The 26,267-nt window shown below is 40.9% G+C and overlaps 1 protein-coding gene across 4 annotated transcripts in view; it reads right to left on the bottom strand.

The window, feature by feature from the left end:
* jmjd1cb (jumonji domain containing 1Cb) overlaps window positions 1-26,267 on the bottom strand; it is a 135,315-nt gene that overhangs the window by 68,857 nt on the left and 40,191 nt on the right. For all 4 annotated transcript variants that reach the window (XM_046854242.1, XM_046854237.1, XM_046854238.1 and 1 more), the window contains exon 2: window positions 12,702-12,866. In XM_046854242.1, the coding sequence (XP_046710198.1) occupies window positions 12,702-12,866 (165 nt within the window). The remainder of the gene's footprint in view (window positions 1-12,701; window positions 12,867-26,267) is intronic.

Raw genomic sequence — 26,267 nt, 5'->3', positions numbered from 1 at the left:
ATATATATATATATATATATATATATATATATATATATATATAGGAGAGAATATATATATATATATTCAAGATGATCTCACATGCTGAGACGTGTGCATTTACAAATTTCTCTACTCTCTGAGATTGCATATTCTCCCTCGATGTTTTTGTGCTCCGGTACTGCAGGTGGTGCTAATACGATTTCTTGACACGTTCAGCCACAAGAATACCGCTGCAAAAAAGGAGTGATGGGAAGATCGGATCATTTTAGTGACCTGGTTCTTTGAATCTTGTTCATCAGAATGAATGGATCCCTTTTTTGAATTAATTTCCGTTCCTTTGATTAGAAATAAAATGAAACGTTATTTTTTCAATAAGCAGATCCCTCAACACGTCTACATATCCAAACTTTGTAAAGTACTTCCAATAATTCACATATGTATATATTAGTTAATAGCGTATATGAGAGTCATGTGACAAGAGAACGAGCGACTTGGACTAGAGGACTCATGAGACAAACTACTCAATTCTGTTTACTGTGAAATGCACTGCATAGCATATATGAGAGTCACGTGACAAGAGAACGAGCAACTCGGTCTAGAAGTAAAGATATAAGCTGTTCAATTCTGATTCCTGTACATAACATACAGAGATTTTCTGATTCCTTGCTCGTGCAGTAGAAAATTAACGATTCACTCTTTGAGACGATTCGTCTATACTGAGTCACGTTAAAGACTCGTTCAAACCACTAGTGCAAAGTAGCAAGAATTATTAATTGTAGTTCAAATAGGCATGTCTGATTTTTTTTTATATAATCCAAGCCTTTCTATAATTCAGTGTTACTTTGTATAAGGTATCTTTTTATACTGTTTCACAATAAAATGCGGTTTAATAATTGTCCGCATCTCAGTCTGGAAAGCTTCGAAACAATTAGACTGATTTGATGACGTTCCTAATGCGTTAAGCTAGGATCAAACCGAAGTTCAAAGGCCGCTTCCAGACGTTAACAGTCAGCAGCTCAGAAGGTGTTGTAACTAAGCTACACCTCAGATAGACGTTAATGAGGTCAACGCCATCGTGACACTGTGAGACGGATTTTTTTTTAAACGTGACCCTGAGCTGATCTCAGAGTGCTGAGAAGGTTCGGGAAGTGATAATGCATGTCAAGGTGTGGCCCTTAACATTTTTGGAAACAGGTTACCTCCTGCTTGTTTATATCGACCTGTCTAAGGTCTGAGACACACTCCCAGAACACACAGTGAGTGGTGAAAGTTTTGGTGGATGGGTGGATGGGCGTGTAGGGACACACTGAACCATCTCTATGAGTCACACATGTTTTGCACGATGCAAGAGCATCATCGTTATGGTGAGAGAGAGAGAGAGAGAGAGAGAGAGAGAGAGAGAGAGAGAGAGAGAACAATTGAACCAGACTTCCACACCAAGTTTGGTGATCTAAACCTAGCCTTGAGGAAGATTCAAATCAAACAAAGACACTCCGTTTCTCCTTACCTCGCCGACTTGGCGTCTCTCTTGCGGAAAAAGGAGCGAAAAAAGCAAAAAAGACAAGCGGCGGATTAAATGAGTCGTAAACAAACCAAAAAAAAGAGAGCCCAGACACTATTGTGAACAAATTACAGCAGCAGATTAGGTTACCTGGAGCAGCTTTTATTAAATTGCTAAAGTGCCGCTGTTACACTCGTTCATGTGCGTGGTGATAAAGCCGTGCCTCTAAATGTAAACAAGCGCCATGGCAACGAATCCCAGGAGCAAAGCTTAATAATTACACCGACTAAAGAAAAAGATTCATATGACTTTTCTGAACATCCCATTCCACATTTAGTTGCCAGTTCCTCTTAGAATAACCTTCACTCTTCTGGAAAGATGTTCCACTAGATTTTGGATTGTGCTTGTAGAGATTTGGGCTCATTCAGCTACAAGGTTGTTAGTAATGTCAGGTACTGATGTCAGTGAATTGAGGAACCCTGGGGTGTAGTTACAGTTCCAATTTGTCCCAGAGGGCTGAGTCCACTTAAGATCATCCAGTCCCAACCCATATAAATAATTTCTTCATGAAGCTTGCTTTTTGCACAGGAACATGCTGGAAGAGATTTGGGTCTCCTTGTTTAATGAAAAACTGCTGTCACATCCAAAGACATCCTATACAATTGTGTGCCTCCAAATTTGTGGTAACAGTATAGAGAAGAACCACACATGGTTGGATGTCGTTATAATTTTATCCAAATAGTATATTGTGGTATAGTATAAAATAGTATAGAATAGTATAGTATAGAATAGTATAGTATAGTATAGAATTGTATAGACTAGTATAGAGTTGTATAGTATATGTATAGTATAGAATTGTATAGTATTGTATAGTATATGTATAGTATAGTATAGAATTTTATAGTATAGTATAGAATTGTATAGTATAGTAGAGATTTGTATAGATGTATATAGTATAGATGTGTATAGTATAGTATAGATATGTATAGTATAGTATAGAGATTTGTATAGTATAGATTTGTATAGATGTGTATAATATAGTATAGTATAGTATAGTATAGTATAGATTTGTATAGATGTATATAGTATAGTATATATTTGTATAGATGTATATAGTATAGTATAGTATGGATTTGTATAGATGTGTATAGTATAGTATAGATACGTATAGTATAGTATAGTATAGTATAGTATAGTATAGTATAGTATAGTATAGAGATTTGTATAGTATAGATTTGTATAGATGTGTATAGTATAGTAGAGTATGGATTTGTATAGATGTGTATAGTATAGTATAGTATAGATTTGTATAGTATAGTATAGATTTGTATAGATGTGTATAGTATAGTATAGTATAGATTTGTATAGATGTTTAGAGTATAGTATAGATTTGTATAGTATAGTATAGTATAGTATAGTATAGCATAGCATAGCATAGTATAGTATGACATAAATTTGTATAGCATAGCATAGCATAGCATAGTATAGTATAGAATATGTATATAAGGCATGCCATGGCATCATCGTCTGTGTCCAGACCAAAACAATCCAGGTTTTTGGTTCTGTTTTATGATTTCCTCTCACTTATGGCTGATTCAGATCCACCGGCATTAGTTGCTGCTTTGAGGTAGCACTGAGATGTCATGGGGTCGTCTCATGTTTTAGAGTAAACAGCTCCGTCGTGGAGGGGCCCGGTCGTCTGGAACCATGCAGACGGAAGCCTTTCTATAAATAAACCACTAATAGCTGGAAAATGCAGTAGAGCCTCAGAGAAGTTGCAGCTGATGGAGAAGAAATTCCCCGCTGTTGATCAGGCCTGGAGTTTAAAGAGCCAGTGGCCACCCATACAGAAGCACGCAGACATGATGCACTCGTTAAAGGAAAAAAAGAGAGAGAAAGAAAGAGCACTAAGAGGGCAAACAATGCTTAGGTTTGGATTGTATAGAGTCTTACTCCCTCACACCTCACAAGCAGCCAGCAGAAGAAAGAGTGGCTGCAGAGATGAAGCATAGGCAAGGCAAAGCAGCTCTGTTTTTTCCTAAAACACACTGCGGTCAATCCTGTGACAGAAACGTGGCTTCTAAAAGCAGCCAGGACAATCTGTATTCCACACCGAGACAGCTGACTGAGACAACAAACACTGGAGGACACACGAAGTGTCACTGCACTGCAGTCGGCTTTTACGATATACCACAATGCCAAGCCTGTATGTATTTCAGGTTCACATCACTCTGAAATATTATCTCATTCATTAAACAGTATATTCCTTTAACCAACAGTATTATAGTGGAAAAACAGTTTGTGTGTATAATCAAGTTTCATTGGCTGCCAGATTTTAGAAACTGGAATAACCAATCAGAGTGCATTGTTCTTAGCTCGCTACACTGCAGGCAAAGATGTAAAAGTTGATGAAATAATGAACTGAAGGTGGAAAGAAAAAAAAAAGGCTAAAAGCCGTGTTTCCAATAAAAAAAATTATTTCATTGTATTAGCTCAGTTAAAATGGTGTTTTTTTTACAGTAACAAGGCAATGCTTTTAATAAGCCAACACTATTAATATACTTTCAAAAAACATTTTTTCATCATTATACACCTATCTCAACCCAAATGATGAATTCGGGATGAATTGGAACGCTGACTGCATCCCAGGTCTCCTCACCGCTACATCAATTCCTGACTTTACTTTAACACCCTTTTGGCTGAATCTCACACAAATCTCTACAATAATTTAATGGAACTTCTTCCCACAAAAATTAAGGTTATTATAACGGCATATCAGGAGTAAATGTGGAAACAGGACGTCCAAAAAGCACATAGGAATCTTAAGTATAGGTCGAACGATTCATTTGGAAATCCACACCGATATTTTTCCGGTGGCGTCCGCTGCTGAAGCGGCTGAGAAGGTCCGCTGTCCTTACGAGAGCGCCCTCTAGAGCTGTTTGTTATTACATGTGAGCGCTATATTATATTTATGAATTATAATTTATAATGAATAATTTGTATAATGACATTTATTGAATATATTTATAATTACTTCATTTAGCACATTTTCATTTTTCAGTAGTTTGTTTGTTTTTGTAATAAAGTTTAGTACTATTTTACATCGTTTATGTATCCAACCTAGCTATCGGTATCAGTAAAATCTACTATCGATCGACCTATAATCTAGGTCAGGTCTCCACAATCCTTTGCTGATGTAGAATTTTTCGATCTTGCAATGACAATAGTAATACGACAAAATTGTAAAAATACAATATACAATACAATATTTAACGATTTTCACGTAACAGGCAAACGTAAAAAACAAATATGTTGAGACACTGCCCACCTTGTGCCTTACTCTTGCCAGCAGTCGACAGAGTTCAGTTGTCTCAGTGGTAATATATATATTATTTTATATATATTTAAATAATTTTTTATTATATGTAAAAAAAAAATGTACATACTGTAAAGTTCATACACTACAGCACTGAGAATTGGTCTGTTTTGCTAAATGATGTACTGCACGTTGTACAATTATTAACAAATTTTATTACATCACCCCATACTGATCACCGTTCTTTAAAACTCCTGTGTAGGCTTGACCACATCTCGACTTAGGATATATTGAAGTTACAATAAGAAATGAGCCATCAGAAACGCATCTCCATCGTAACTATATTTTCCAGCAGTATAAAAAAAGCATCTGTATAGAAATAGATGTAAAACCGTAATGCAATCATTTCCTGATAAACATCGGGACAGTAAGAGAAGCGGGCACTTACGTGACTCGACCATCTGTCCGTGTAAAAACAAAAGCCATATCTATAATGACTAATCTGCACAAATCTCTCAGACACGAGCCGTGCCGCGCTTCAATACGCCGTGATCTTAACTAGGATTAACGGTGTCGAGCCGAGCGACCAATCAATGCTCTGTCTACGTCCTGTGAGTCAGGCCATGGGAATTAAATGCCCTCTGCATGACACGAGGCAAGGCTATGACTGTTCTTCACACACACACACTTACAAACAATCAGATCAGCAGGTCAGATCAAGAGAGGGAAGAAATAAAAAAAGTTGCACTCAAAGAAGAGAGAGAGAGAGAGAGAGAGAGAGAGTGATTGTTAATTTGAGTGCAAATAGGACGTGCTCATGTGACTGCTGCATGGCCAGCAAATGTGAGAAGTGTATGAAAATAACACACTACTCTTTTCCGATTCACACACACACACACACACACACACACACACACACACACACACACACACACACTGTAGGGTTGCCTTGACACTGAAAAGCCTCATATTGTCTAAATCTTGTGCAATACTTGGACCCTGAGCAGTGGCTCCATGCTGTCTCAGCACACAATAGAACAGACTCAGTGTTTCAGAAAGATCTACGTTCTTGTGTGTGTTCTCGTGTTTGTTCTTTGTGTGTTGTGTGATTCATTTACCAAGGGTAAATAAAAAAACAAACAAAGGAGACCCGTTTAAACTTACAATACAGTGAGATATAAAAACAGGTGTCAAGGTCTTAATGTGAAACATATACGACGCTTTCATGATTGTTTCAGGACAAGTTTGTGTAGCTGGCTGGATCTGATCTGGAGAAGAATGAGAATGGAATTAGGTCTTGTTCTTACTCCTTAATGACAATTTCCCTGTGGGATCAATAAAGTATTCTGATTCTGTTGAGGACATATAGCTAAAACCGGCGATTAGCGGGGCCAAGCACTTTCTGGCCCTAATACTATTGAATGGAGAAAAAAAAAACAATAGAAACTCACAGGATTTCATTTAAAGGCAATGATTAAAGCAGGAAACTAACTCTGTCTGGATCGGTCATGCTTTTTGTTTCTGTGCTCCAAATTGGGTAATGACTAAACAAATTGTTTTTCAAATGAAAAAATTGTGGAAAATCCCGTATGGTGAAAATGAGCTTCCTGGAATTACGGTTTTACAACATTGAGGGTGATATTACTGTAAGCGTAAGTCCAAATTTGACCTATTGGTGGTGCTAGAAGGGCTAAACACAGGGGTTGAATGACATAACAGTAATGTTACTGTGAAGGTAGCAGAGACTATATTCACTGTGCTTATTTATTTATTTTTTTAAATAAAAAAAAACCAAAAGAAGAAGAAGAAAAATCCCATAAATTTGAAATATGATGCCTACACAGTTTTGGTGTTTGGGCCCATAAAACAGGCACCGGATTAAAGCTACACAAGAGAATGGTTTAATCTTCATCGTCCTAGTGTATTAGCATCGTGGTGTATTTTATACCCGATGAGTTTCAAACACACACACACACACACACACACACACGCTACAGCCTCAGTAGACAGAAATGATCGTTAAATCACTTCAACCAGTTCCTACTGTTTGCCGGTCCAGAGGCTGCAGTGAACGAGTAACTCGTATAGACAAACCATTTTATGTGTCCGCTGAGCGAGAAGGTCAGGACAGACAAAGGCCTTCCACATATGAGGATTTAGCGTTCCTCACAAACAGCTGCGGAGAAAGCGCAGGCCTGGCTCCAATGACGAGGATAAACAAACCGGTGCACAATGAGAGGCTGTGAGCAATGGCCACTGCCTGACCTTGAGCCTGGATCTGGGATCGTACTGTTCTTCCATTTAGAGCGTAAACACAAACCTGGCGAAAAAGTCTCAACAAGTGTGGACGTTCCAGTTGTGTACTAATTTCGGCTCGTGTGGTTTTCGTTGATTTTCGACAGAAACGGATTGTGGCGGCAGAGTGACGTTCGAATGGAAAAAGTGGGCGAATAAAAGCCAGCTGTGATGAACGGACCTGGCCGAGAGGGACAAGAGGGAGGGTTGTTTGATCTGCCCCGTCCCCTTCACCCTCCTCCCTCGCTCCCTGGGGCTTTTAGCGCGGGTGGGACAAAGCGGCCCTGGGCTGTAAAAGCTGCCTGTCTATGATTGGTGCTATTAAAAAGCCAGCTGTGCAGCTGGCAGTGAAGGATCATCTGCACTCTCTTTATCTTGCCACCCACCTCTTTCTCCACGACGCGCCTGTCACGCTGCAGTCCTGTAGGGTCACCGCAATGCAATCCTTTATTTAACAAACCTGATTCAACTCAACAAACAATTACCCTGGGTCTAGGTGAATCTAACCGAGTCTCCAGGAGCCTCCACAGAGAAAAGCACATGCCAGATGCACACACGCTGACAAGTCTGGCGAGCTCGATGCTATTATTTCCTGTGTAAATAAGACTAGCCAGACGTGCAGAACCGGTATCACCTCCAAAAGTACGAGGGACCCGGAAAAACCGTTCCAACACAGACGACGTCTGAGAAAAAAGACAAAAAAAAAAAACGAGATAACGTCACAATTTACTTTCTCGCTACAGAGGGGACCATGTGTGGGTAATGTTTCCAATCAGAGCAGGGCATGGATCATGCTGACAGCATTTTATTGACAGCCGGCTCGTGATTTAACGCACGGGAAGGGATGGGCTCGATCTCCTCCAGAAGACGCCCGACGTCTTACACTAATGAAAAACATTAATCTGGCTCTGGGTTCACACCGACCGCATTAGGAAAAATAAGACTGGGGTGAGAAGGGAAGGTTTGTCTTTGTAGAATAACCTGAAAAGTCGTGTGGCCCGACATTTTGCCCATATAGTGTAGTTCAGTAAAGAGAAAAATGGTGAATTTTTTCATTCTCACGCATAAACATGTGTGTTTGTGTTCATTCCGAAGCTTAGAAAACGTTAGTACGAACCAGACAGTATTTTCACTGGATAAGGATCTAATCCATTGTGTATGCAGGCGTGTGTGTGTGTGTGTGTGTGTGTGTATAACAACAACAAGGCATGAGTGTTCACAAGTTTTACCTCTGGCTGCACACATTATAAGGGGAAGTAGTATCTCAGTGGTTAAGGCTTTGGATTACTGATCGAAAGGTCGGGGGTTTCACGCCACATTATCGCCAATCAGCCATGTTTAGGGCCCTTGAGCAAGGCCCTTAACCCTTTGTGCTCCAGGGGCACTGTATCGTGTCTAACCCTAGAAAAAGTAAAAGTAAAAAAGCAGCCTACAAACATGTAGTCAAACGATCAAGGGTCAAAAATATGCAGACGCCCAAACAGCCACAACCTTCTAATCGAACAAGGACAGATAGGTCTGATGGTCAGGTATACGTTGATGTTTTGCCATATAGGGCATGTGTTATTGGTGTTCCTAAAATATATAATAAAAGCTGAAAGAAGCTTTAAAGCTAGAAATGCAATCCGGAGTCTCTGTTAAGTTCGGTTTCTCTGCTGTTGTTTATCAGCGTGTAATAAAACAGCCTAATACAGTGTGAATCGGAATTCCTGTCCACTTGCAGATATTAGTGGTGTAACCAGTAATCAAGGCAGGATGCTGCTTTCTCTCGCTTCGTGCTTTAACAATGAACGACAGGGAGAAGCCAGTGTGTTCTCTTTCACTCCGCTGCATGAAAGCTGCCTTTCACGCTGCGTGATATCGATCCTCCCAAATACTGCCGGTCCTAGCTTTCCATTAAAATCACCCGCACAGCCTGATGAAAATGACGGGTTTTCCTGGCACGGTTTCGAGGCTTTGTAAGCAGTGCATTGTTCCTCGCAGGAGTAATGTTTTGTCTCTTGTAACAGAGCGACATAAGTGGGGCTTAATCTAGCGGGTGCGAAGATAGGCCTGTGTAAACACAGTGGTGGTGGTGGTGGGGGTGGGGTCGGTTGGGGGTTGGGGGATAGGCATCAGAGACGGTGTCTCTTTTTTAGGGTTAAGGTAGGAACAGGCCAAACCGGCACAGAAGAACAAGCTCTGAGAAAAGCCGGCCGTGGCTACAACTAGCGTGTACGTTCCGCGCTTGCGTTAGAGGCCCTAACTCTCCCATCCCAGCAGGTGGCAAACAGGGAAACCAGAAGAACTAGAACTGTGAATATATAAAGCAAGCGGTGTTTGCACCTGCCGCGTTCTTTACTAACAGATCTGTGTGGCTTTTTCAATCGCGTCTATTGAACGCTTAGCAAATGGCACTGGCAGTGTCATCCCTCTGTTTTCTTCTTTTAGAAGAAAGAAAGAAAGAAAGAAAGAAAGAAAGAAAGAAAGAAAGAAAGAAAGAAAGAAAGAAAATGAAAGAAAGAAAGAAAATGTAAGAAAGAAAGACAAAAGATAGTAATAAGAAAATCATAGAAAGAAAGAAAGAAAGAAAGAAAGAAAGAAAGAAGAAAGAAAGAAAGAAAGAAAGAAAGAAAGAAAGAAAGAAAGAAAGAAAGAAAGAGAATGAGATCAGGAAAGAAAGACAAAAGAAAAAAAAATCATAGAAAGAAAGAAAAAAAGGAAGGAAGGAAGAAAGAAAGAGATCAGGAAAGAAAGAAAGAGAGGAGGTTTAAAATTAAGCCCCTGACGATGGTGAGGCATGAATCAAGCGAACACGTCATCAGTGAGAGAAGATTGACGGTAAATCATTAGCATACGCACAGACAAGGAAGGATGAGTTTTAGCTCTTCTCCTCTCACTGTGAGCACTTTGTCTTATTAAAAATACACAGTGAGAGCCAGGAAACACGTCCGAGCTGAAAAGCCTGCGTGTGAACGAGGTGCTGGAAGGGCAAGACATTCGCAAATGGGTAAAGGAGGAAAAAAAAAAAAGAAAAAGAACAACAAAAAAAACAAAAAACATGCTGGCTGAAAACCAGAATCATAGACATAGAGGAGCAAAATCGAGAGAATGAAGCCCGGGGCAGGACGTACATATCCCGGGCGGGAGGCCAAAAGCAAAGAAGCGCTTTAATGGGGGCCGGAGGAGAATGACGGCGACGGCTGCCCCTGGCCTGTAATTCCCAGGTCACGGTCTGACGATAGATCAGGGCGTTGCGGTCAGGACGGAGGGGAGAAGAACAATCGGGCCGTTCAGTCTGGGGGAGGAGGGAAAGCATATATCAAAGGACAGTGCAGACAAAGGCCAAAGCGTGCCAGAGAGCGGAGAGCCTCGTTGCTGAGTAAGGCCAATCGGCCGGCAGTAAAAGTCCGCAAAAAGGCCGTAAATAACAACGGCGTGTGCGGGAAGGGAGGCGAGAGACCAAACAGATCGAAGAGAAATTTCGGAGGAAAGAAAGCACCGTGCAGGACGGAGAGCAGCAGCAGAAGCAGCAGAAAATGTTTCCCCAAGGCCACGAACATACGAGCGGTGGGTAATTACTGTTTCGCCAGGAGTCGGCTGATGTAATTAGGGAAATGCAGTGTGAGGGCTCAATGAAGCTTTGTAAACCTACACTAGTGGAAGGAAGTGGACTCCAGAGAGACGGGTCTGAATTCCGAACACACCTTCTTTCTTTCTCGAGTTCGAATTCAAGTTGTGATCGTACAGGAATGAACAGGAATGAATATCCCCCCTCCTCCCCCCCACGTATCTATATACAGTATAGTTTATTTACGTTATTACGGTAGTGTCGAATTGTTCCGTTTCGCTAAATGATATCCTGTGATTGGTTACATTATACATCATGATGATGATAACCGGTGTAAGGAAATCTCTCAGATGTGGCGTCATCTCTGTGCATAATCTTCTAACCATCACATTCTGAGCTTCAAGTGACTTTTCCAGCCATCTGTGGTTCTTCCCCAAACAGTTATCACACAACTGGTGTCTTTTGGATGCTGTAGCATGAAATGTTCACTTGAAAAAGGAGACCCAAACCTGTTCCAGCGTTTTAAAAAAGTTCCCCTGTGAACAAAGCCAGCTCCATGGGTTGGAGTGGAAGATCACCTGCTATAGAACTCACATCAATCCCATTAAACACCTTCAGAATGAACGCTCCCCCAGGCCTCCTCACCTCCTCACCTACATCAACTCACCTGACTTTACGAATATACTTCGAAATCTAGTGGAACATCTTCTCAAACATCTTCCCAGACGAGTGAAGACAGTAAATGAGGACTAAATGTGGAATTAGATGTTCAAAAAGCAAATCTTATGGTCAAACTATAGTCCATATAATGTATAAAAGACATCTAGCAGGTCCTGAGCTATTTACATACATACATACATATTCTTTAAATATGTTTCTCACGTGTGTGTGTGTGTGTGTGTGTGTGTGTGTGTGTGTGTTCCTCCTTTATTCATTCCACCATTCATGTCTACACCCACCTGAATGAGAATCAAACGCCCGCTTGAAACCATCATTACAATTATCCCACTGATTAGATGATGATTAGATGTTTGATAACGCTCGTAGTGAGTGTGGTTTAAAAAGAAAAAAAGAGGAGAAATAAAAAGGTCCAGCTCTCTATCTTTCATGATAGATTAGATCATCTCTCTTCACGTTAATGGTACGCTGCATGGACAAACGTTTTTGGACACCTATCCATGTGCTTTTTATTTTTATTTAAACATCCCATTCCACATTTAGTCTGCATTTGTGCGTTATAATAACCTCCACTCTTATGGGAAGATGTTCCACTAGATTTTGGAGTGTGTTTGTGGAAATGTTAAGCTCCTCCAGCTCCTCCAGGGGTGCAGTCAGAGTTCACAGTCATCCTGAAGGTGTTGAATGGGATTGATGTTGGAGTTCTAAAGCAGGAGATCTTCCAATCCAACCCATGTGAACCATATCTTCATGGAGCTTATATGATCCCAATACCACATATTGTGTGTGGCTTAAAAAAAAAAAGTGTTATGAAGAACGACGTGGCTTTGAAGGTCCTGCTTGTGGTGTGTGTGTGTGTGTGTGTGTGTGTGTGTGTGTGTGTGTGTGTGTGTGTGTGTGTGTGTGGTGGTGGGGGGGATGTTAGTGTTTTGTTTTGCACTTTTATCTCCTGTGCCTGGGACAGATGGCGCTGTACTGCGCACTTACATAATCGAAAAACAGCATGTGACCTCAGAAAACAAGCCACTAAGAGCACGTTTTAACTTTTACCACAGTTCTCTCTTCCACACACACACACACACACACACACAGAAACCCTCCAGTCACATCTTTCAGCTGGAGTTACATCCTCTGTTATGTTCCTAAACTGCTCAGAGGGGCTTACAAACGCTCCAAACAAACTAACTTCATTGTCATTGATCTAAAACAAGGCCCAATCGCCCGAAGCCGCATTATTTTCCTTTTGTGACGCCTGATAAAAACAGACCCAGCTGCGTCTCGGACAACAAGAGAGACTGCCGTGCAGACGGAACGTGAAGACAAAAAGGAAAACAGGTTGCGCCGTGTGGGTGGGGTTTAAAGGGGGCGGAGTCACTCACCAAAGCAGGCCATTGGATCTGTTTGGCCCGGGTGCCCTGCAACTGCGATCCTTCTTTCCTCTTGGCCCAGACGAGCTGCTGCTCCAGGAGAAAGATCTGGAAATCCTCGTACACCTTCACCCACTCGCGTTTCTCCCACTCCAGATCATCAAACTCTACGTATACCTGAGAAGAGAAAAAAGGGAAAAAACTGTTAGTCACTCCTTTAGTCGCTTTTCCCTCGCAGGAAAAAACACGGCTGTGTATCGTAAAAAAACCTTCTTCCACCAGGTCTATTTTAGGTGCTGGGAAAAAGAGCATGCGTCCTCGCATGCGGCGTACGAGCCAAGATGAAGCAACCGATTTTAATTTTTTTTTTTTTTACAGATCTACAGTCTCCTTTGGGGATTCCCTGAAGCGAGGGAAAGAGAGGAAGAGAGAAAGCTAGAGAGAAAGAAAAAAAAAGAAAAGCAAAAGGGCTCGAAGGAGAACGAGTGCTCCTGGAGCCTGAGTCATAGTTTGCAGCTCCGGACAAATCGAGAGGTTTCGCTGAGAAAAGAAGGGGGAATCGAGGCGTGAACGAGTCGACGGCGCATATTTTCCGGAAAAAGGAAAACGAAAGCTGTTTTCATTTTTTTTGGGCAGCGGACAAGAATCCGAAGCTGGCACAGTTCCTCTGGTGCAAAAACCACGACCACGTCGGAATCATGCGGTGCTGCGACTCGTTCTGACGAACACACCGGTCATTGAGGATGACTGCTTTGATTGTTAACAAAAAAAAAAACGAGACATCGCTTTTTTTCCCTTTCGAACTGAGCTCTTTCGTCATGCCGTTAGCATAAAACGAGAAGAAAACGCCGTACCTGTACAATTAAGGAGCTAGCAAAAATACGATTTGCACCGAAAAAACCTTGATTAGCAAAACATCCTCTGAAATATCCTTCCATCCATTCCTTTCAACAAAAATAATGGAACGAATACAGATCGTTCAATTAGCGCAACTTACATGATGCCTCCACCACCATGCTTCACTCATGCACACTCTATATGCCTTATTAATCGGCAGAGCTTTCAGATACCGACTTGCTTTATAATAATTCCTGTTTTGTGTAAACTAAGGTAAGTAAAACAAATACGGGAACCTCCTCTTACGGCACATGGATTACGATGCCCTGGACGCGGGAGTGGATGGCGTGCTGGCGAACAGACGGCGCTTGTGTAATGTGGATTCGACCCAAAAAAATGATTCAACAAGCCTGCTGTGTTTTTAATCACTCTGTGCCTTTTGGAGCCTCCTACTCGCTCTTTATAACTCTGTGTGTGTGACTAAAGGAGAGAGAGAGAGAGAGAGAGAGAGAGAGAGAGAGAGAGTGTGTGAAAGAGAGGAACAGGTGAGAAGCAGGACAGAAGTCAGATGGACACTCTGTCCCTCTTCCTCTTTTTTTCTTTCAGCACACCCATCACATAACAATTACCTCTTTCTCTCCATACCGAGCTGTAACCTGTGAAGCAGCTCAACATTTCACTTTTCTTCTAGCGATTTGCATATTCTCACAGAAATTGTAGATAAGTATGATACTCTACGGACATTGGGACACCTCCTGGTTCTTCTTCAAACTCAGTACATTGTTGGAGGCACACAATCGCATATATTATGCCTTTGGATTTGTTGGCATGAAATTCTCCATTCACTTGAACTAGGAGATCTAAACCTGTTCCAGCATGACAGTGCCCCTGAGCACAAATCCAGCTCCATGAAGATATACTTTATATGGGAGGTACGTAGTGGAAGATCTCCTGAGCTCTGAACCTCAACCCTATTGAACACCTCAGGGATGAATTATTCATACCGACTGCACGCCAGGCCTCCTCACCTCACCTACGTCGGTACCAGACTTTACTAACATTCTTGCTTCTGAATGGGAACGAATCTCCACGAATCTAGATAAACATCTTCCCAGATTATTGTATGAGGTTATTATAACAGCAAATAGAGATGAAATGTGAAATGGGATGTTCAAAAAGACACCTAGCAGTTCCTGAAATGCACCACATGGACCCTGTTTACTAAAATGCCGCATTATGACAGAAGGACTCGGCGGTTAAGACGCTGATCAAAAGGGTCAGACTGAGTTCAAATCCCAGCAGTGCCATGCTGCTACTCCAGAGCCCTTAAACAAGGCTCTTCACCCTCAACCGCTCAGGTGTGGATGAATCACAGATCACTGTAAGTCACTCTCAAGAAGGGTGTAATATCATTCGCTGATTGTGTGCTGATTTTGAGCATCGCATTCCACATTTAGTCCCAATTTGCTCTTCTAATTCCCTCCACTCTTCTGGAAAGCTGTTCCGCTAGATTTTGGAGTGTGCTTATGGATATTTGTGTTTATTAGCCACAAGGGTGTTATGAAAGGCAGGTACTGATGTAGGTGAAGAGACCTGGGGTGCAGTCAGCATTCCAATTCATCCCAAAGGTGTTCAGTAGGGATGAGATCAGAGCTCTATAGCAGGCCACTCAAGAGCTTCCTCTCCAAAGCTTGTAAACCAGATCTTCATGGATCTCACTTTGTGCACAGGGGCATTGCAATGCTGGAACAGGTTTGGGTTTCCAAGTTCAAGTGAATGCAACGTTATTATAGCGCATCTAAAGACGTCCTGTACAATTGTGTCCCTCCAGCTTTTTGAACAGTTCGAAAAAGAACCACATATGGCAGGAAAGGTCAGGTGTCCCAATACTTATGGCAATATAGTGTATATTGCCAAACCAACCCACCAACCAAAAGAATGGTACGTTCAACATAATGTAACGTTTTGATTTTAATAGCAAATATATTTAAAAAAATAATAATAAAAATGATATTAGAAATAATGCTGTTTTAAAAATCTATAATAAAATCTCCACAATAATAATGGTGGTCCCTTCGGCCCATGTCAATTTCTGTTACGGGCCCCTATTAAAGAAAGGAAAAATTATTACGATAGGATTAATAGGATTTTTTATTGGTCTTATCACCAAAAAAATCACTTACGACGTAAAAAACACCCAAAAACAACGGAAATCGTTTCTCTCTCAAAGCAATCTGAAGTAACTTATAGTGTGAGAAAAGGAATCACGTACATTATACGACTGTGAAGGTCGCTTTTGAGCTTCTCAGGATGTCCTTAGAAAGTTAGAGCGGTTAAAATGTAGGCCCCAGGGGACAATTCCTAATTTTAATAATTAACCTGACATATAAAAAAAAAACTGCTGGCCATTACCTTTCCCTCGTTACTATTTTTTCTCCCTCTCTCTATTTCTGTCAGCATGTCAGATGGTACAAACTTGGCTCTCTATCCTCATGAAACCTCTCCGGCTTCTCTCGCTCTCCGGTTCCCTCTGTCGGTCCCGTAAATGAAAAAAATTCTCATTAAAAGTTAACGTGAGGTACGAAGGTCAGAGAAACGGAGGGATGGCGTGTGTTTGTACTGTGTATCCTGTCCTTTCCAGCTAACTCTCACACACACATACACACACACAAAAACAGCAAACCCATGCCAGCTCTCTGGGGTTGATGAACATCAGGCACTGCTGGCTTGACTGCCTCTGGTTACACTGAATATCAGAGAGAAGAGGTGGTGTAAACAGAAAGAAAAAGAAAAAGTGTGTCCAGACCAAACAGAGAAAGAGAAAGAGGGCTTTCCTCCAGGGTTTTGCTGGACTACTTCATGTGTTTATGGAGTTATGTGGTCACGGGAGGACAGGGGGAAAACTTTATCATGGGCGTGTTTTAAGAAAACGAAATGTTTGGCACACAAAAACTGGAACAGTGGAATTGTACAGGACAGAACATTCAGTGGCTGTGGGATCTGTATCGAAAAGAAAACACGGACACAGGCCTTGACGGCATTTGGCACACGCCCTTATACAGAGCCACGTACCTCAATAATACAGCTGTGCAGCTGTGTATGGGGTGAAGGGCCTTGCTTAGGGGCCCAGGATTGGCAGCGGTGCGGCTGGGATTTTAACTCGCAACCTTCGGATCCAACCACTATTGCAACTGACTATACGCACATGTTATCATGGCTCACCCTGTGCTCTGACCCCCAGAGACCTCAAGCCAGTGGGGTAAGTGGTGTACAGTGGTTTCCCCAGGGTTACGGTCTTAGACTCCCTGGAGTTCTGAAAATGCGAAAATTTTGGATGCGCCCCCGCAGCCCCTATGGTACCTTAGTGAATTAATCAGACATTACGTCACTTTATAAACGCAAATACATAGCTTAAGGTATTCCTAACGTTCCTGAACATTCGGGCCAGCTGTGGACCCGCAAATTTTCCGAGCTACTTGTCATTTTTTGTCTGCGTTCTTGTTTTACGGAGTATCAAAGATTACAAGCAACTTCTACTCTCTACTCGACTACGTTTATGACTCGATATACGTACTTTTCACTCCACTATATTTTGACAATCAATCAATAAATCAACGTCACTTTTTAAATAAACCGGATTGCTTGATAAATCTTTAGCCGCCGGGGCTTAGTTATTCTGCATAGGAGTCGATTACGGCGTTCCACAACGTATTGAAGGCAGACGCTATTTCTCTTTTTGCGTTAAATCGAAGCTACTCCGAACTCGAATAGGCGAATTAGCATCTTTTACTTTGCAACAAGATACTGTGATTTTATTTGTTAATTGTAGATGGCTTTTTTTCAATACTGCTTTACTACTTTGTCCTTGTTTGTTTGTTTCATTCTGGCACGTTGAAGAGGCTGTTGTGTTGATGGTTGATGCAGTGTCGAGGTGCACAATTTGATTTGTATTTTAGAAAATAAAACCTTACAAATTGAACATGGAGCATCTTTGAGCCTACGTTCAATACGAGTCAAATACTGTACTGTAAAGAACTGTTCGAATCAGATACTCGTAAGACTTTTACTCGTCATATTGGAATTGGTTTAACTCGTAATGGAGGAAGTTTTGAAGTAAGGTATCGAGACATTTACTCAAGTATGATTTTACAGGTCACTCAACCTAAAATATTTGAAGAAGAAATATCATTATGCAGTATTGCATTTGTGGCAAGTAAAAGCATTGCTTCCAGAACATTAATCCAAATATTTTCAAGTGTAGCGTTGTTGGATCAGGACAACCTGTGCAGATCCAAAATGAATGACAGCCACTCCATTAACTGGGTTTGGGACTGGACCGGCCCTATTATCATTTACAACATTTTGCCAGATACTTTTTCCCCCAAAGCTTACATTTATCTCCTCCATACAACTGAGCACCTATGGGGTCCCAGGAGTGGCAGCTTGGTATTGCTGGGATTCAAACACACAACCTTTAGATCCAAAGTCTAATGCCTTAACCACTAAGCTACCACCTTCCCATAGTAAGAAACTCAGTAAATCTTCTTCAGGCACATTTTCACGGCTGGGGTTTCATTCACAGCTGTGTGTATTCCACCATTACTGTACATACGATTGCTCAAAGGCGTCACGCTATTTCAGATCCGTGAGCAGCTGCTCGGTTCACCGGCCGAACAGGACAGCGGGACGAGATGACAGCTGTGAGTAACGTGACTCGGACTAAAGAGCAAGGCCTGACCTGTGCTCAGCTTTCACACTGCGTCCTATTTTAGGAAGGCTGAGGGCTGTGATCGCAACCAGAGACCGGTACATCCACTGTATGTCCAGCACGTGATTAAAAAAACAAAAAAAACAAAAACGAGACGCAGCGAGGCGAGGCGAGGCTTGTTAAACTCGAGTAACCTCGTGTGTCCTGTCATGGCCTGTCAGACTGCTTAAGGACAGCGATAGATGGAGCAGAGGTCACGGAAATAATTAGGTAAAATTCAGCCTGGGATTGTAGCAAAGTGCGGGAAACATCTCAAAACAATCCTCAACCGTAACATTAAAACACGTGTTCCCCTGAAATACGGCCCCTACATTTGAAATGTCCCTCTAAACAATGCCAGGGACATGAATCTTTGACTCATATCAACTCTATTTGATAATAAAGGTTTGATTTCGAACGCGAGTCTCACTTCCATTAGTAACGTAGTCAAATAATTTATTCGATTTAAGCAACAGAGCGTTACATCGAACCGTTTCGATTTCAATAGCAGTGAATATGAAACTGAATTATGATAAACGACCTCACAGAAAATAAGTTTGGGGTATGTTTAGAGTAATAAAAACTCTTGCTTCATAAGATGAGAAAAAAAAAAGGAAGGGCGAGAGAAAGAACAGTTTTTTACAGTCCGTAAAAAAAGGTGCGTATAAACCCATCACCCAGACAGCTGAGGGGGAGAGCTGTTGTGCAAGCAGGTTTCGAGATACATGCGTGTAGCGCGGCCAGCAGCAGCCTGCTCGAGCATGCATAAGGGATCAAGCCTTGTACCGAATCCAAGAGCAGGCAGTCTGGAGACGGCTTACATAACTGAAGTTGGACGTTCAGAGACTGGCCTCTGAACCCTGAACGGCCCTGTGGGGCCCGAAACGAGCCAGCACTGGCTGAGAGTCCGATCGAGCCTTTCGGCCATTTTATACACGAGAACAAGAGCAGCACAAATGCCTGAAAAAGGCAAATCAGTGTGTGAGAGAGGGGGGGAGAGAGAGAGAGAGAGAGAGAGAGAAAGAAAGAGAGATATCCTGCAATAGTGATTAGTACAACACACAAGCACTGAGTATTAAAATTCCTGTTGAATATATTTATAAAATAAATAAATAAAAAGGGGTCACATGGTCGTGGTTCGGCCAAAATGTTGAATCGAGGCCAATAAGTGACAGCTGGCTCAATGACACAAGATCCACAGGCTAATAATAACCGATCGGTGTTGACGCTTGTGTTAAGAGGCACGCCGTGGGTTCATTTGCTTTCTGGAGTTGCGTCCATATCAACTCCAGACTTGTGTTCTGGAAACGTTTGGAGGCCTGGAGTTAAATGAATAAAGGTGCTTTTATACATGTCCCATGTACTTTACAGCTAATTCTTTCTTAGCATATCCTAGCAATGTTAGCTACATGCGGGTTGGAGTGCAGGGTCGGCCATGATGGCCCTGGCCTTGCTCAAGCGCCCCAAGAGTAGCCTCTTGGCAATACCAGGGCTTGAACCCCTGACTTTCTAGTATACAAAACGTGTAGTTGATCCAAAGTAGAGATCCACTCGGTTTATTATTACTGCAGTAAAAGTGCTCCCTTCAAACTTTCACTTGAGTGAAAAGTACAATAAATATGTGCCCTCGAATGTACTTAAGTATCCGAAGTGCTCCGATTTATTTATACAGCTATAATGTTCCTATTATCATTATAATCATCTCGGTTTCAGGGAATCAATATTCTTAGCGCAATGATCTAATAATAGATTTGTATTAATTAGTCGAAAACGGGCGACCAAATGGTGGGCCGAAAGTCACGTAAACGCGTTACAAACGTGACGAGCCGAACCACAAGTGAGGTGGATGAGTTGAAACAGCTGGAGAGAACTATAGACAATAACTTGAGACAGGAAGTGGACCGTCTGTGTCCTGAAACCATATTTCTCTTGATTTCGGTTGGGTTTAATTAACGGACACATGCACACTGAATGAGAGAGAGAGAGAGAGAGAGAGAGAGAGAGAGAGAGAGAGAGAGAGAGAGAGAGAGAGTGAGAGAGAGAGAGACGTACGCAGAAGAAATGTAGCGGCATAGAGATATGTAAGATCTGGTTGCTACGCAACTAACAGCACATATGCCAACCGAAAACACACACACATACACACAAAATCTCTTGCTTTCTTCTTTGCTTCTCTTGCTGGTTTATTCTCTCTCTCACTCTCTCTCTCACTCTCATCCCCCTCTTTCTTTTTCCCGACAGGACATTATCGAGAGGAGAGACGAGCTTGAAGAGAGAACTCCAGTCTCTGAAGTGTGTACCGGCGGAAAGGCCGCGTGAGAGTACGGATGGATTTTTCCAAGCAGAACAGACGTCTCCTCAGACCCGAGACGACTTGAAGTGTCAGGAAGGAGATCCAGTACCGGCTTTCGATGCCCCCTGAGCGTCGAATGCACTCGCAAGCACCCTGAACATCACCGTTACGCTCATGGCGTAATCCTGGCAAACAAACGTGACAGAATATGGACAAAAGTTTGTGGACGCCTGAGTGTTAAATTTGTGTGATTTTTGAACATCGTATTCCACATCAAGTCCATGTTTGCTCTTGTATTAAATTCCACTCTTCTAGGGAAATGTTTCACTAGATGTTGGAGTTATACAACTCGTAGGAATTGAAAGTTATGGGTCTTGTTTAAAGAACCAGCAGTGGTAGCTTGGTGGTGCTGGGATTCGAACCCAGGGCCTTCAGATTTTAGATCGAATGCCTTAACCAATAAACAACCACATCCCCAGTTTTCCAGTTCATCCCAATGGTGTTCAATAGGGTTGAGGTCAGAGCTCTACAGCAGGAGATCTTCCACCACAACTCATGTAAAGCATATCTTCATAAAGCTGGATTTGTGCACAGAGGCACTCCTATGCTGAAACAGGTTTGGGTCTCAGTAAAGGGAAATTTTCATGCCACTGGATCACAATTATGTGCCTTTAACTTTGTAGGAACAGTTTGAAGAAGAACGACATACAGCTGAAAAAGTCAGGTGTCCCAATACTTTTGTCCACGCGTTTTTTTTTTGCATTTGAGTAGGATAAAAAACAAACTTGCATTTAGAGCACTGAATCTCCAAGTCTCAATTCAGCACCGAAATCCGCCATGTTGCACACATCCGGCAATTAAAACCGTCCGTGTGGAAACAATGCAAAAATCCTATTTAGTCTTCATGCTCTATGTTTTGTCTGGTTTTACTAATAATAATAAACATACATTTGCATAAAGCACAATATTTGTCCATGCTAATGTAGATTAGAGTAAAAAAACTTTATAGTATTCATCTAAAACATTTAGAACAGATAAAAATCCAAGATTAATCACGAGTTAACTTGTGGTAATCGTGCGATAAATCACGATTAAATGTTTTGATCGATTGACTATTAAATACTAAAAATTGTTGCTTTTGAAACATCGATCAATTGAGTCCAATTTGCTTGTCGTTTTTTTTATTAAAGCTGTTTATTTTTTAATTAGTATTAACATTTGTGAACGTCGACCATTTACATTGTTAAAACTGTTTAAAATGCCTACCTGGTTAAATAATAAAAAAACGTATATTTTATAATATTTTATAAAAAATAACGCATATCAAAATAAAAATTAATAAATCAAATGAATGCAATAAACATTTCTTTTTATATAGATTCAATCGAATAATTTGTTAAATCAGCACAAATTAAATTAATTACATAAAATTGAATAAATGGAAACATTTCATAAAAAATTTGTTTGTTTATATAAGTGTGTGTGTGTGTGTGTGTGTGTGTGTGTGTGTGTGTGTGTGTGTGTGTGTGTGTGTTTTACATTTAATATAAAATTAATATGTAATATAAAATTTAATATAAAAAAAGATCGAATATTTTTAACTGTTCTATTAATTTCAGCATAATACAACAAATATCTTCATTCCTTCCATCCTTCATTCATTCACTCCCTCGATACGCAGACTTGTCAGGATTTTCTCCTTTTGAAAGAAATTCCTGAAGCTGGACATAAAAAGCAAATGAATCCATATCGCTAAACTACAGGAAAACCGGAAGTAGCTGAAAACAACGCGCTCCAAATTGTATTTCAATGTATACACATTGTTGTGTATGTTTTCAAGTGAAACGATCATTTCAAAAAATGGTGGGCGAAGGGTTCCCCCTAAACAAACTTGCGGTCCGCCACTTAATATGTTCCTGTGGAAACTCAGGCTTTTACTATGTTCCGCACATTAAAAGGATTCCATTCGTAACACGTGTGCACCTGTACACCTGTACCGTGAAATTTTGGTACGAATACGTGTACCGTTACATCCCTAATATTCTATATTATTCAATATTAATTCTGGTGTTTGATTTATCTGATAACTAGGCGAGAGCCGTCTCAGGTACACAGTATAATAACATCCCATCTGTGTTTACACTTGTCTTAACAGGCGTCGCGGCGTGTTCAACAGGTTTATTCAAATGCTTTGAGTTTGTTCTGCGAATTCCATGGACAGTCAGTGCATCTAGATTGATTTAGTGAGCTTTATTTATATTCTTCAAATAATATTGACTTAAAGCGTTCTTTTCCTCATGAGTCCCCTGGCTGGCTTTTGGTGCTTGGACCCCTGTGATTTCCACCATTGTAACAACGCCAAATCAGCCCCCAGAGACCCCTGGGGCCATTAGAAGAACTAACGCTTGTAAATCATCTACAATAAGGGAATAAAATAAACACACAGTGTGAGCAAAAGTATTGGGACATCTGATTGTTCCAGTCTTATATGGTTCTTCCAAAACTGTTACAACAAATTTGGAAACACACTTGGTGAAGATACATCGCATCCTTAGATAAAGTAGCATGAAATTTTCCTTTTACTTCAACTAGGAGACCCAAACCTGTTTCAGCATGATGATGCACCTGTGCACAAAGACAGCTCCATGAAGATATGCTTTACATGGGTAGGTGTGGAAGATCTCCTGCTATAGCGCTCCAACCCTATTAAACAATTCGGGATGAACTGGAATGCTGACTGAACCCCAGATCCCCAGACCTACATCAGTACCTGATTTTACTCACACTCTTGTTGCTGAATGAACCAAAAATCCCTATGGACACACTCATAAATCTAGAGGAACATCTTTCCAGAAGAATGGAGGTTATTATATGGGAAATGTGGACTAAATGTGGAACGGAGAGTCTCAAATCCTAATCGGTTCATCAATGATAATTCCATATGAAATTCCGAAGCGTCAGAAAAACACCTGTTCTAGAAATATCGCACGAATGAAAACCACTGGGGATGGAGACAGATGGCTCGGGAGCATGAACGTGTATCAAACAGGAAGGAAGCCAATGAAGCCAAAATACTGCTGAGATGTTGATCATAATTTCAAAAATCGGATCATTCCATAGATATCTATGTATATTGTCATATATGCCAACCCGGAGTACGGACTGCGTTCATACGATATACAGCGGAAAAGGTTGGTTGTGCAAAAAAAAATCATAATAAATAATAAAAGAAAAAAAACGGAGCCAAAGTAAGCAAAAAGCAAAATTCTCAGAGGGCACCAAGAGAAGAAAATTGGAGAAAACAATTTGACCCTGTAACATTATTTATATATATATATATATATATATATATATATATATATATATATATATATATATATATATATATATATATAAAACAATCTATATCTACATATCACCAACATACAGAACATTTCGAGAGGAATAAGATAAGATAAGATAAACCTTTTTAATAAATAAATGAATAAATGAATAAATGATGGAAGAAAGTCCAGACTCGAACTCAAACACCCGTGACCTAATTTTTTTTATTTAAGTAGTTGAAAAGAAGGTTTTGGGCTCGTGATAATTGAAAGTAAATTGATTAAGTAAAGGGTCTTATGAACAAAAATGATCATAGGAACATTATAGCCATAAAAAAATCATAGTTGAAAACTTAAGTACATTTGAAGGCAAATTCTTTTGTACTTTTATTCAAGTGAAAGATCAAAGGGAGCACTTTTACTTTGACTGGAGTCATATTTGACTTATCTCTACTTTAACTCAAGTGCATCGTTTGTGTACTTCGACCATCATGACTTTTGTAAAAAGTGCAAACGACTCATTCGACGTTCTCAGAATCAGAATGTCTAATCAAATTGATTAGACGCGATCAGATCTAATAATAAAAATAACGCCTGTAAATAGATTTGCTACTGTAGACCAAAAACAAAAGAAAGACAGAGACAGAAAGAAAGAAGAAGCAAAGGGAGGCTACTGAAGGCAGTTCAACAACACAAACATGGATTCAAAGCTCCAGCAAGTCAGCAGGTAAATCATCAGGAAGAATATTCAGCAGGTTATTAGGCTTTAATCCTTGTAATTAAGTATATTTCCTGTTATAATCGTGTGTGCGCTTGAGTCTTCTCTGTATATTTGTGGATCGTTTCTTTAAAAACAATCACCCACGCCATTAGTGCCCCTATCTTTTTGTTTGTGTACTGCCCCCTATATAACTGTATAGTTAAGCCATGTATTGTTAATGTGTTAAAACTCTTCCATTATAAATGAGGGAACATTTTCTTTTCTCGGTGGTGAACTCGCTGCTCCTGAAGACTAGATAAAAAAAAGGAGAAGCTGCATTAAAAAACAGTGTGTGTGTGAGAGTGTGTGTGTCCTTCAGTAGCTCCAGACAGCAGTGTGATTATCAATCCTGAGGGTTGCTGCTGCTGCTGGAGGAAAATCTGCCTGTCACTACAGGCAGCAGGACTTCCCTGACTGGCTGCGCATGGGCCGCCGTAGTCCAATCACAGAGGGGCGGCGGCTTACACACGCGGCTAACACACACACACTCTCTCCCCGGCGTGGCTCAATGTGCACCAGAAACCAAATGACCAAAGTGTGTGTGTGTGTATGCGAGAAAAAAAGACAGAGTGACATCTTCCTCTCCTCAACCCATTAGCATTGTGTGTAGGGACATGAGTCTCTCTCTCTCTCTCTCTCTCTCTCTCTCTCTTTCTCTCTTGTTTTTGAAGTATAAACCGAAGTGGCAGCGATGAAGAAACGAGATGTTCGTGTCGCTCGGATCGTCTGCGATACGCGGCGGAAACAAGCACCTGTAACTCGGCGTGAAGGGTTGTGAATATCAGCGTCCTCCTCGTCCAAGCCTGTCAGAAGAGGTCATGTCTCTGCGTCTGCATTGCAAAAACTCATCCAGTCGAGACTTCTGATTTCCAGGCCATAAAAAAATCGCATTTGTCTTATTTTGATGATCGTTTTTTTTGTTATGTTTTTGGTATGTTTAATGCCGACACGTTGATTTACAGCATAATGACAAACTATAAGAGTGTAGTATTAAATCAGCACAGCTACAGATATTATTATTGGTCATAATTTTTAATACTTTGTTCTTTATACCAAGGCTTTTTACTAAGTTGTTAGACGGGAAGATCGGATCGTTTTAGTGACTTGCTTCTTTGAATCCCGTTCGTCGTAATGAACGGATCTTTTTTTGAGTCGTTTAGTTCGCTTCGATTCCTTTAAACAGAGTATAATATAAAATGTATCACATTTTCAATAAGCAGATCCCCAACCCCGTCTACATACACCATCTCTGACTATAGATCCACTCATTTATATGTGCATATATAAATATATAAATACATATATAAGACTCGGGTTAAAAGAGTCGTGAGATGAACTCCTATAAAATTCAGTGTCCTGTACATAACCTATGGAGATTTTGCTCTGCTCTGCTCGTGCAGTAGAAAATGAACCAATCGCTCTTTGAGGTTCTTCTGAGCCACATTATACTGCATCCAGTTTATACTCATACGATATAGTGCGTTTTATTGGCTCTGTACGCATAGATTGCCCAATGACAATAAAGTTGAATCGAATCGAATCGAATCGAATTGAAGACTCGTTCAAAATGAACGAATCGTATGGCGATCGGCCGAAACACTAATCTGGAGCTGGATTC

The sequence above is a fragment of the Silurus meridionalis genome, chromosome 7, assembly GCF_014805685.1.
Source record: "Silurus meridionalis isolate SWU-2019-XX chromosome 7, ASM1480568v1, whole genome shotgun sequence".
NCBI classification, from domain to species: Eukaryota; Metazoa; Chordata; class Actinopteri; order Siluriformes; family Siluridae; genus Silurus; species Silurus meridionalis.
The sequence above is the reverse complement of the archived record's forward strand: the minus strand, read 5'-3'. Positions and strand labels throughout refer to the sequence as shown.